The 12,890-nt window shown below is 42.1% G+C and overlaps 1 protein-coding gene across 7 annotated transcripts in view; it reads left to right on the top strand.

Annotated features, from left to right (window-relative positions):
* Positions 1-12,890, top strand: part of ARHGAP12 (Rho GTPase activating protein 12) — a 201,352-nt gene that overhangs the window by 155,689 nt on the left and 32,773 nt on the right. For 5 of the 7 annotated variants that reach the window (XM_073629860.1, XM_073629859.1, XM_073629858.1 and 2 more), the window contains 3 exons: positions 1,981-2,053; positions 4,728-4,832; positions 6,937-7,035. In XM_073629860.1, the coding sequence (XP_073485961.1) occupies positions 1,981-2,053; positions 4,728-4,832; positions 6,937-7,035 (277 nt within the window). The remainder of the gene's footprint in view (positions 1-1,980; positions 2,054-4,727; positions 4,833-6,936; positions 7,036-12,890) is intronic. The other 2 variants (XM_073629857.1, XM_073629862.1) reach the window with 1 other exon arrangement.

The following is a 12,890-nucleotide window of genomic DNA, read 5'->3' as shown; positions in this document are numbered from 1 at the left end:
AAACAGCACGACGATGCAGGGTCTGCCCATAGGGCAGTGTCATTCATTCACAGGCTGATGGTTTGTAGTTCTCAATTAACTTTGTGAGCTCTCCTATGGTCCATTGATTCTCCCTGCCTTTCAGTAACTTTCTGCCTGTACAAGGTACAGGCAAATGGCTGTACGGAGTGTCTGCATGATCCTGACATTGTACACGCGATCTGTTGATCATGGGTGCAATGCCTTACAGGCTGCAGAATAAAAAAAAATGCACTTTTTTTTTTTTTTACCTGCAAAAATATGTACATTTTATTATTATTTTCATTTTATAAAAGGCAATCTTAGCCTTTAAAGGGAAGTTGAGTGTTGAGGGTTAAAGTGATTGTATGGCTTAATTTTTTTTTTTTTTTTTTTCTTAAATAACAAACATGTCATACTTACCTCGACTGTGCAGCTCGTTTTGCACAGAGTGGCCCCAAACATCGTCTTCTGGGGTTCCCCAGCAGCTCCTCCCCACATCAGATAACCTCCTAGGGGAAGTGCTCTACCGGGGGGGGGGGGGGGGGGTTAAAATGCGGGCATGCTCCCGAGTCCAGCATTTGCATCCATAGACACTCGGCCCTGGCGCTCGGGTCATTATATTTGGGTGCCATGGGCTGCGCTGCTATCAAGATTTCCAATCAAGAGCCAGGACCCCGTGGAGAGAGGGATAGCGCGTCTCCAGCGACAGAAATACGGAGCTCAGGTAAGTAAAACGCGGGGGCTGGTCAATTCCAGGTGTTTTTTCACCTTAATGCATAGGATGCATTAAGGTGAAAAAACACAAGGGTTTACAACCCCTTTAATTTCAAGCTTTACTTTAAGTATTACACTGGAAGATGATGTTATCCTGTCCTGTTCATTCAAGGCCAATCCATATGATCACTTATATTGCCCAGCTTTTTTTCAGCATATACATGCCTTTTGCTCCCCTACCACTTTGTTCAGTGGCCATTAGCCAGCGCTGTCATTAGAGAGTAAAGGGCAGAGTGTGGCATTCTTCTCTGTACCTGGAAGTACTGGCACGTCCGGTGGCTGAACAGAGATGACAGTATCAGCTTTAAAGTAAACCAGTGTTTTCCTTTGAAGTACATGTAAAGGTTCCTGTGTGAAAGTTTGAATAGGTCTCAAATTCCGTTACTATATGACACACAAGTGACCCCCCCCCCCCCCCCCTTATCAATGCCCCTGAAGGTAGCAGCTTACGTATGGCTGTTACTGGGTTTCCTTTATTGCCCAGTTGATGCCTTGGTTTGTATTTATTATGCGACCAGGCTGAAATAAGTAAAGAATCTGGTCAATTTTTTATTATGTTTTACCATTTAGAGCTATATGAAGCTGCTCTGTGCTGACAGCATAATGGAGATCCAGACCCACCACTCTTACACAGAGCACAATGGTCCAACATGCTGCCTGCAGAGTGCTCCAACATTACCACTGCTCAGGGAGCATGAGCAATATTGATTAAATTGCAGGGGATGTCAGAACCTGGAGACCAAGACTGCAGTGCTATGTTTGAGAGATTGTTGTGTCTGCAGTTTTGTCTCTTAATATTCTGCTAATCCTTTGTATATCAGAACTGCTTGAATGAAAAAGATGGGGTTAGACCCTGGCCCTAAAGCTTGGCCCTAATAATTAACTGTAATTGCAAATAAAATAAAGTATCATGGACAGTCCTTAACGGTGTTGTTGCAAGTGCTCTAATAAGGTAACAATCACAATTATAATCTTTAGTGTTGAAATAAATTGCGTTAACTTCATTTGTTTAATTCGCTTTTCTCTGTGATGTATATGTGCAATATCTAACATACACATCTGATAGTTTTGGTAGCCTAATTAGTGTCCGAGTTAGACTGTGGTTTCCGAGGCTTAGTGACCAATAACATTGCCATGATTTTAGTATTTTGATGATCGGGTAAGAAACATCTAAATGCTGTTACGTTTCTGGTGTTGCTTTTACAGGAAGAACTGGACATCATCATGGGCTGTACTGCAAGGCTCCTCCATATTGTTTCAAGGCACTGGAGCTAGCTGGGTGAGATAATCAAGTTAAATTTTATTCTAAACCCCCACCCTTCATGGAGACTAATTGCAGGAAAGAATGCAGTGTTTTATCATTCAGTGCCTCCGTCTCCTGGCTATCTGCTTTTAATTAAAGAGAAAAAAAAAAGTGTCTGGCAAATCACAATCTAATTTAATTTCCGTTCTGTTTCAGGAGCGTGTTTAGCCAGTGCTTGAGGGACTTTTTATTTATTTTAGTTTAACCGCTATATGAGAACTATTAGGGCTTGTTTACCTTTTGGGGGGTAGAACAGTCCCACTTCCCCTTTAAACTGTAAAGGTAGTTGGACAGCCACGGCTGTGAGGCTTTACATGGTAGCTACAGCAAGGGTTATCCTTCCATGGCATTCAGCAGGCAACACCGTCACCAGACGCAACTCATTCAAGTGAATTGGTCGGCTCCACAACCACCCTGTAACTGCGTGTAATGCACATGATTGTGCTGCGATGATGCAGCATTTGCAGGGTTAAAATAAGCGCTGAGATGGTGAGATATCACTTCCTCGCTGCCTGTCAAACTTCTCTAAAAAATTATCCTCATATACTTTTCAGAGGTGCTGGAAGAATTGCTGCTAGTGTAAACCTAGCTATAGTCTAGTCGATAGATTTGTCAAATACAGTCAAATTTGGGTCTGCTGAGCTAAGTTTAGGATATAGCTAGATGAATGTTAAAGGAAGGATAAGGTCGTTACAATTCTGATGGTTACATTATTTGTTTTTATGGCTTTATTTCTGTAATCCGACTTAACCACTGCCCGCCGGGAGGGCGTACATGGACGTCTTCCCGTTTCGTGGGTTATACTGATGCCTGCACCTACAGGCATTAACCTGGTATTAATCTCTTCAGCCAGCATTTCCCTTCACTGTAGGAACGTCTTTTTTTTTTTTTTATGTGTCATTTATTTATTGTGCTAATATGTCTCTTGTTTTCAAATCACTCCTTTTTCTTTCCCTTCCTTAACAAAGTCCTTCTGCACCCGTTGTTCTGTCTCTGTGCTCCTCCTATCACTCCTCTCTGCCTGGAAAAACACTCTTCATCGTCAGCGTTTTGTCACCTATGTAAACGTCAGTCCTGTATCTTTCATCTCTATATGTGCATGACTTTGCTTTGCATGTGTATTCAAATCTGTAAGCCATTGCAAAACATATATTGGAAATCATCTAAAACCTATATGCTTGTTGCCTTTAGTCTACCAGAGCAGTAGCATGGAAATTGCATCTCAGATGTTTTTACCTGCTTCACAAAGGTTATCCTTTTGTACAAGCTTCCTATATGGAGGAGCTACTCTTCCTATGTAAAATACTGTAAGAGTTCAACTAATATACACTATATTGCCAAAAGTATTGGGAAGCCTGCCTTTACACACACATGAACTTTAAATGGCATCCCAGTTTTAGTCTGCAGGGTTTAATATTGAGTTGGCCCACCCTTTGCAGCTATAACCGCTTCAACTCTTCTGGGAAGGCTGTCCACAAGGTTTAGGAGTGTGTCTGTGGGAATGTTTGACCATTCTTCCAGAAGCGCATTTGTGAGGTCAGGCTCTGATTTTGGACGAGAACTGCCATTAAAGTTCATGTGCGTGTAAAGACAGGCGTCCCAATACTTTTTGGCAATATAGTGTATCTCATTAGGGCCAAGGTACTCCCTACAAGTATATGAAGGAGCAGCAGCAGCAAGGCAATTGTGAAGCTGTTTGGCTTTCCCATGTGCTTTGTCAGGTTTCTCAAGCATGGCACCAGCAGCTGCTCTGGCAGTCTTTGTGCTGCTTTTTTATGAATGTTTTTTTCTTCTTTTTGATATACTAGTGTACTTGGTAATTCCCCAGCCGAACTGAAGAATTCCTTCATTTGAAAAGCCAATCCACACCACTGATCTGATCCATTGTTGGCAAACCATGGAAAGCTAAATAAACGCTCAGTTTTTCTAACAGTAAACAATCAATGGCTAGCTTTACCTCCCTGCAAAGCAAGTCAGTAATACCTGTAGTGGTTACCTGTGTAACTGTTGTGGATTGAAAAGATAATCTTGCTGAATAATCTTAAGCATCTGGCACCCTTCAAAGTGTGTCTGAGACCTGGTCCCCCACTTCATGTTGTGATTCCTTCTGCCTCTTGTAGTGACGTAGGGGCTGGTGGAGGAAACCACAAAGCACAGTGGGGAGATGCCACCATCCAACACGCCCAAAAGTGTCAAATTATGAGCATCATTCACCAAGCTTCTTTACCAACCTAGTAGAGTTTAAATGTGTGGGCAGCAGGAAAGGTAAGTATTGCTTGTTGTGCAGGTGGGCATTTGTTTTGTGTTTTGAAAGAAATAGCAACAGAGTCACTTTAAATTCTTAGGTCATATTGTGGGAAGTCTCTTTTCTTGGGTTTTTAGTCCTTACTTCAGGGTCCCGCTCTCCTCCAATAGGAAGAGTGAAAACACCCAAGAACTGCCATGTGGTAACAGGAGTCATGTAACTCAATGCAGAAGGGAATTAAAGCAAGAAATAAAGTTTAAAGATAACACCAATGGAAACCCCAACACTGTGGTCTGGATTGGCTCTTTTAATGTACATTTTATATACTTAGTTTCATTCAGTTAGTAATTATGATTTTGAGCAATGTTTTTTCATTAGTAATCACTGATAACTTCTCTTATCCAGAAATTTGGAAGCAACCAGTCTAAACCAGAATTTACAGTTGATCTTAAAGGAGCCTCAGTGGAATGGGCTACAAAGGATAAATCTAGCAAAAAGAATGTCATAGAGGTAAAGTATCATATCTCCAATCTTCTTTAAGATTCAGTAATCCGGGCACAAAAATAATGTATTTTAAATACATTCCTTTATAGCCACAAAGTATATATGTTACTGCACCAAATATCTTTACATACACAGTTATTCCTTTGTAAAAGTAGCAGTAACATCACTATGGTACTGTTACATAGTTGGTGAGGTTGAAAAAAGACACAAGGCCATCAAGCCAAACCTATGTGTGATTCTGTGTCAGTGTTACATTGTATATCCCTGTATGTTGAATTCATTCAGGTGCTTGTCTGATAGTTTCTTGAAACTGTCAATGCCCCCTGCTGAGACCACCACCTGTGGAAGGGAATTCCACATCCTTGCCGCACTTACAGTAAAGAACCCTCTACGTAGTTTGAGGTTAAACCTCTTTTCTTCTAATTTTGATGCGTGGCCAAGAGTCTTGTTAAACTCCCTTCTGCGAAAAAGTTTTATCCCTATTGTGGGGTCACCAGTATGGTGTTTGTATATTGAAAGTAAATATACTGTATATAGCCTATGCAGAGAGCAGTGCTGTGGGATGACCCAGCAAGTCCACAAACTGCAGGCTGCCTGCCAGGGGCTTATCATGAAATCAGAGGGCCTTGTGTGCAAGATAAAAAAAAAGTGGGCCCTAGGCAAAAAAATGTGCTGCACATAATGTGGACGTGGCCTAAATTGTGCTAAATATTGAGCGTGGCTTAAATGGGGTGTGGCTTAATAGCCTGAGATGCCTTACATAGTGCAGAATGCAGTAATGTTAAATAGGGAATGTACAGTGCAGAGTGTACAGTGGTGGGTAGTATGTGCAGGAGAGGGGTGTGAAGTGTTTATAGGTGGGTAGTATGTACAGGAGAGGAGTGCGGAGTGTATGGAAGTGGATAGTATGTGCAGGAGAGAAGTGCGAAGTGTGTGGCGGGTGGGTAGTATGTGCAGGAGAGGAGTGCAGCGTGTATAGAGGTGGGTAGTATGTGCAGGAGAGGTGTGTGGACTGTATGGCGGTGGGGGGGGGGGGTGTGTGTGGAGTGTATGGCAGTGGGGGGGGGTGTGTGGAGTGTATGGCGGTGGGGGAGTGTCATTAGTTCTTTATTTTTCTTCTTTTTAAAATGCTTTTTGGGGGACCAGTGGACAGTGTCAATGTTTTTTTTTTTTTTTTTTTATTTGTTTTTTTTTTATTTTTTTTTTTTATTTTTGTATTTTTTTTTCACAATGATTGGGGGGCCGGGGGTAGTGGACGGTGTCAGTAGTTTTTGGTTTTTATTATTTTATTATCTAATATTTTTTACAATTAGTATTTTTTTTTTTTTTTTTTTTTTCACTGAGCTTTTGTGGAGAGGGGGGTTATGGGGCAGTGGACGGTGTCAGTAGTTTTTTATTTCCATGTATTTATTTTTTTACAATTTGATTTGTTTTTCTTTTTTTTTTTTTTTTTTTTTTTTTTTTTTTATACAATGCTTTTTGGGGGTGGAGGGGGGTTGGGGCAGTGGACAGTGTCGGTAGGGCAGGGGGATGGGGGGGGTGGATCGTGTCGGTAGTTTTTTATTTTATTTATTTTTACAATTTTATTATTTTAATATTTTTATTGAATTTTTTTTTTTTTTTTTATCAGCCCTGTTGGTGGGCTTTGATGAGATATCAGGAGTCTAAACAGACTCCTGACATCTCCCCTTTGAGACAGACATAGGGACTGAGGACACAGAATCCCCATTCCCTTTCTCAGCAGCCTCAGCATTGACGATGAATGGACAGGAGACAGAGGCTCCTGGTTATTCATAAACTGAAGCAGAGAAACAGTTTACCATGCTCAGTTATTACCAGACACAGGAGCGATCGGTCACTGGCTGGAAGAGGACTGCTAAAAGATGGAAAAGCTGTTAGCTGCTGAGCAACTAAACCAATTGATGGCCCAATTTTAGAATGGTATTTGCTTTATTTCACAGTTAAAGCCCAAGATGTAATTGACATCTCTAATAATATGGTGGCGCTTTCACCTGATCAAGTATAATTGCTGTCTCTGCTATCTACTACTTTTTAATTGATAAACTAGAACTCTGTTATACACAATCTCATGCATCTTTGTTTTCTACAGGTGAAAACCAACTCAGGAACAGAGCTACTAATACAATCTGATAATGACAATATGATCAAAGAATGGTACACAGCACTTTGCAACACTATTGGAGTTCCGGTAAGATCATGTTTTAAATGCTTGTGTCTTATATATTTCTGTATGTGGTCTCTGAAATCTTTAGACAAAACTATGACAGATTTAAAAGAACGCACTTTACGCCAGTTACTTCTCAATTCTAGTGAATGTGTTTTTTAATAATGCAAGTGTAATTTGGGAGAATATTTTTATGTTCACTACCCGTGAACCTTGCAGACCAGAAATCAGATTGGGAGTTAAAGTAAAATAAAGGCCATACACAGTGCTGACAGGGGAATAATCCCTCCTGCAGGGCCATTCTCTGCTCTGGGGAAGGGGGGGGGGGGATTATCGCTAGCGGCTATAGCAACTGCTTGCGATAAATGCAAGTAAATCTGGCAGTATCTATTGATCAACTTTGTACATTCAGCCTGCCCACTAATGGTTCAAACTGGCCAAGATTCGAACCATGTATGGCCAGCCTATATAAAGGCAAAAGTTTTTTGTTTTTTTTTGTTTTTTTTAAGAACACTTGTCAGGTTATTATTGCTGTCTGAGCCCCTTTTAGGGAGATTCCCCCTCTCTATTTATACTGTTTACCATTATCATTGAAAGTAAAAAATCCCAAATTTTGGGCTGTTCCCAGGAAAGTAATCGAGGGAAAATCTTCCAATGTGAAAACAAGAGATGTCCTTGCATTGAAGGGATTTCTTCTCACTTCCTATTGGGTAGTGGGCAGGAAGTGAAGGGAAATCTCCCCAATTGGACAAAGGCGGCAAAAAAAACTGACTGGTTCATAACCGTCACTTACTCTATCCAAAATAATTAAAAAAAAAGTTTTGCTTATAGTTCTACTCTAAAATAAACTATGGTCCCTCTTACAGTGTTGTCATCCCAACATGTTTTAGGCAGGGGTGACCTAAAAGGGAGATTTTCCCTGTTACAAAAGAGGAGATCACAAGGAGGACCCCCATTAGGGTGGAGACATTCATTCATATTCCAGTCAGCATGTAGGAAGAGGAGATATACAAGGAGCAGCAGGCTTTGGGTAGTGCTATCATCCTCTGGCCATATAGTGTATTGGGGGGGTATACAAGTCACATAAATATCTAAATATAATTGCAGATATTGACAGCTCTCTATCATTTTTTGCTGGTGTTCTCCTTTAAGGGTAGCTGTGTATGAACATATATCGCAACAGTTTTTTTTTGAGCATTTATCGGCGTTTACCAGCATTTTTTGACATTAGAGCATTTTTACAGCTGAAAAAAGCTGAAAAACTCCTCTCAGAACCCACTAGTTTTGTAGGTTTTTTTAAAGCCAAAAAACACCCCAGCCAAAAACTGCTGATAACAGCCTATGTGTGCATAGACACATAGGATAACATGATGGGGAGTTTATTGACTGTAGAAAAAAAACATCTGATGCCAAAAACAGCTGCTGTAAAAACGTCCAGTGTGCATGAGGCCTTATACTTCACCGGCTTACTTTACCATATGTCTGGGTCTTCCCCTTTGTATGTTTGCTAATGATAAATTGCTATGCTTATGGACCTGTTTGATAACTCAGCTGCTGCATAGTTATCAGTGGAGATTCAAGGGTCCCTGGAAATGCCAGTGAAATATTGGTCCCAGTCTGGCTAGCTTAAAGTTGAACTGCAGGCATATAGAAAAGACCAGTTAAAGGATTCTCTCTAGTGCCTGTTTGTCGGGCAGTGTAAGACATCTTCGTATTTTCTAAGATAACCCTAAGGGGTTTTTCAAATAAGGAAGCAAAGACAATGGTGTAGCACTTCTAAGCAGGAATCACACCCTGGATATGTTTGGAACAATATTGCTGGGAACATTAACATACATAATGATATAACTATTTTTGGATTATGTGGAAATCATTCAAATGTTCATCTAAACAGTAAACTTTATAAAAAGGCCCCTTCCACAGGGAGCGGATTCTATTCCAATCAATAGGGGATGTGTGAGCTGATCCCCTGCGAATTGGAGCAGGGCGGGCGGGTGACACATCGTGTGTGCTCGGTTTCTGCAGACACGGACAGAGCCTGCTCTGCTCTATGGGTGGCCGGGAATAAGTAGACTCCGCTGTCCAGTTACACCCGGCTACCTCTGATCCACTCCGCCTAAATGGAAAAGGAGTCTTTTGTTTTTTTTGAAGCGGCCCTGATCGGACCCAGAGGTAGGCGGGTGTAAGCAGACACAAGTCCGTTTTCATAGCGATGCATGGAACTTCCGATGAGGTCCTGATGGGTGGACCTGAACAAAATGCCCATCAGAAAGTGGCCTTAGAGTTCCTTTAGGCCCCTTTCACATGGGCTTTCCGATCAGGTCCGCCTGTCAGTTTTTTAGGCGGACCTGATCGGACGCTCCATGCACTTCTATGGAGCGGCCAATGTCAGCATTGACGTGTCGGCTGACATTCGCCGCTATCCGATCCTGTCCGAGGAATCAGATAGGATTGGATGAAAATGGACATCCGATCTCCATAGAGGATAGCGGCGCTTTAACAGGTCCATCTCCGCACAGTGAGCGGAGACACAGCTGTCATCCACCTGCTCAGTGAGGATCAACGGAGTGATCCCTGCTGAGCAAAGCAGAGTCCATACACGGACAAGCCCGTGTGAAAGGGGTCTTACAGTAGCTACTTAAAGTCTAAGTAAACCCTCCTATCGTTTTCAGCCAAGGAAGCTGCCATCTTCGCCTCTGTTTAATCCTCAACTGCCATGATGCTGCACATGTGATCAGTTATGATACCAGCCATTGGATGGTTTGACAGTTTGAGAACACAACCAATGTGACAGTTACATTCCTAGCATGTGCCAGGAATGTAACTGTTTTTAAAACTGACATATCAATAGGTTTACTTCCGCTTTAAATTGGAACTTTAGTAAAAAAATGTAATCTAGCTAGATCACTTCAGACTCGCCCCTTTTGCATGTATAGCTATGTAAAACATTAAAAATAAGTGCCTATAATGTTTAAAATCCAGTAATACTAACGATTGTTATATCTTTCTGTCTCTATTTTTGCATTTTTGAATAAAAATGATTGAAAGTCAAATCCAGTAATACGCTCTCACCTTGCTCTGCACATGCTCAGTTGCTCTCCATTTTTAGGCACTGCCAAATTTGTAGAGGTCGATCTGCTGACAACCTTAAAGTGTTGAATTGAAGATTCTTATTCTTTACTGCTGCTGCTGCTGCTGCTGCTGTTTGATCTTCAACTGCTATAGTGTTGCACATGTGATCAGTTATGGCACCAGCTATTTGATCATTTAACAGTTTGGTTGAGGACACAAGCAAAGGTGACAGTTGGCATTCCAGGAATGTAACGTTTTTTTGAAACTGTTAAATCGATGGGTTTAGTTCCGCTTTATGATTTACTGCTGTTCAGGGGCTCTGGGCTTCAACAAAATGGCAGCCTCCAGCAAGAAGAAACAGTAAGTAAGTAATTACTTAATGGGTTATAGGCCACCTTCAGGTGTTGACACTGGTAAACCCAAGCAAAGGAAGTTTACTCCCTTTATAACCCCTCCTCCTTCCAGGAGCACATCAGTTTTTTCGCCAGTGTCTAAGGTGTTGGTCACGAGTGAAGAAGTGCTCTGAAGAGCTCCAGGAGGAATCCATGCTGGATTTAAATTCCTCCATAAAAAGAAGCCAGATCCATCCAGAAGTGCCACTGAGGCCTAAGATGGATGGTACCTGGGACCCCGTATCCAAAGCATGAGGTTTTGCCTGTAATGCCTCTTTGTAGGGCTGGACTCCAGGAATGCAGGGCTTAGGTCTTGTTATATAACCTCAAGCTTCCTGATGGGGTGTTTGTACATGGCCCAAGGCAGATGGACCCCCATTTTTACAGACCCAGTTGTCAGTTGTGGGACACGTATGGGTTGCAAAACTGGCATTTCTGATACAGGAAGGATGCTCTTTTTCCAGCACTAGGCTGAACGTTATAGCAGCTTTAAAAGTCATGACTATTTTCAGCGATTTAGTGCAATGTGTATAGCGCCTCTGTTTTTGTACTTGGGACTATGCCTGCAAAAAAGACACCACAAAAGAGAAAAGGTTTCACCCCCAGGCATTGGGATTTCCAGCTGTATTTCCATGCTGTCATCCTCGCCTGAATTACCAATTATGGCAACTCAGGGTGAGCCATTGGAGCAAAGTGATGGTGCAGCTGCCTCTCACATCTCAGCACCTGTATACGTGACTAAAGATGCCTTTTCCTCCTTCCTTAAGGATCTGGAAGAAAGATTAGTGGCTTTACTCGCATCCCCCATTCAAATGGATAGGAAGCGTACTAGGTCCCCCTCCAGCTTTGCAAGGGGAACAGTGGGCACACAATGAGGTTTTGCCCTCAATTGATCAGGAAGAGAAACAAACCAATGATCCTTCTGCAGAGGAAACAGTAGTAGATGAACCTTTTTCAGCTTCTCAATCTGAAAAATTGCTGATACAATCTCTTACAGACATGGTTCATTCTACTTTCATGCTGCCTCTAACAGAGTTTCATGAAAACTTGGCTTCTTCCTTAGGCTTTTTAAGACCTTCCCATCCTTTGCATGCGTTTCCTGCACATGCATTACTTGAACAGCTGGGATAAACCGGATAAACATTTTCTCCTTCCTGAGAGGTTTTCAATTCTCTATCCTCTGGAGGAGAAATTCTCCAAAAGATGGAAAGTACCAGAAATTGACGCTGCAATTTCCAATGTGAATAATGACTTAACTTGTCCTGTAGACAATGCACAGATGCTTAAAGATCCAACAGATAAGAAGTTGGAATCCCTGCTAAAATCTGCTCTTTCCATAGCAGGTTCCGTCACTCAGCCCGCAGTCGCCGTGATAGACGTCTCTCAATCCCTAAAGGCCCTTAGAGAGCTTCCTACACAACAAGCTCGAGATTTGGCTGAACTACCCAAGGCATTAAGTTTTGCCATAGATGCCATTAAAGACTCTATTCACCAGGCAATCCCGCCTTGCGCTTATGCTTGTACGTATGCGCAGAATCCTGTGGTTGAAAAATTGGTCAGCTGAAACACCATGTAAAAACCTCCTAACTGGGTTCCCCTTTCATGGGAAGCGACTGTTTGGAGAAGACTTGGATAAATATATCAAGACCATTTCTTCTGGGAAAAGTACTTTTTTACCAGTCAAAAGAAAATATAAACACCCTTCATTTAAGCTGACTCTTTCCCCTGCGCCAGGGGCTCCAGCCTCTAGGCAGTGGCGACGGCCTACGCCGTCAGACTCTAGAGGAAAACCTCAGGGTCAGACCCAGGCTCAAAAAAGGCCCTGGGGTAGGAAGTCTGCAAAACAGAATCCTAAAGCCTCATCATGAAGAGGCAACCCCCCTCACCAAGGTGGGGGGAAGACTTCTGCAATTTTCAGAAGTCTGGAAAAAGAAAATTCAGGACAGATGGGTCATCCACAGTAACGCTGGGGTACAAGCTGGGATTTTGGGACTTTCCACCATCTCGTTTCCTGAGATCAAGCATTCCCAAAGATACAGAGAAAAAAACAAATCTCAGTTTCAGGCACTAGACCAATTAATATCTCAAGGGGTGATCATACAGATACCCACAAAAGAGCAAGGTCTGGGGTTTTATTCAAATCTTTTCATAGTACCAAAACCAAATGGAGACGTCTGACCCATTCTAGATCCTAAGAAAGCTAAATCAATTCCTGAAGATCCGATCCTTTCGCATGGAGACAATCAGGTCGGTAGTTTCTATCCTTCTAGGAAGAGAACTTCAGGGATGCATATCTTCATGTCCCTATAGTTCCTGCTCATCAAAAGTTTCTGCGGTTCGAGTTAGAACAGCAGCATTTCCAATTTGTAGCCCTGCCCTTCGGGCTAGCCTCAGTACCTCAGGTGTTCACCAAAG

Source organism: Aquarana catesbeiana, linkage group LG05, assembly GCF_042186555.1.
Source record: "Aquarana catesbeiana isolate 2022-GZ linkage group LG05, ASM4218655v1, whole genome shotgun sequence".
In the NCBI taxonomy this organism is placed as follows: domain Eukaryota; kingdom Metazoa; phylum Chordata; class Amphibia; order Anura; family Ranidae; genus Aquarana; species Aquarana catesbeiana.
Note: the sequence above shows the minus strand (reverse complement) of the source record. Positions and strands in the feature narration are given on the sequence as shown.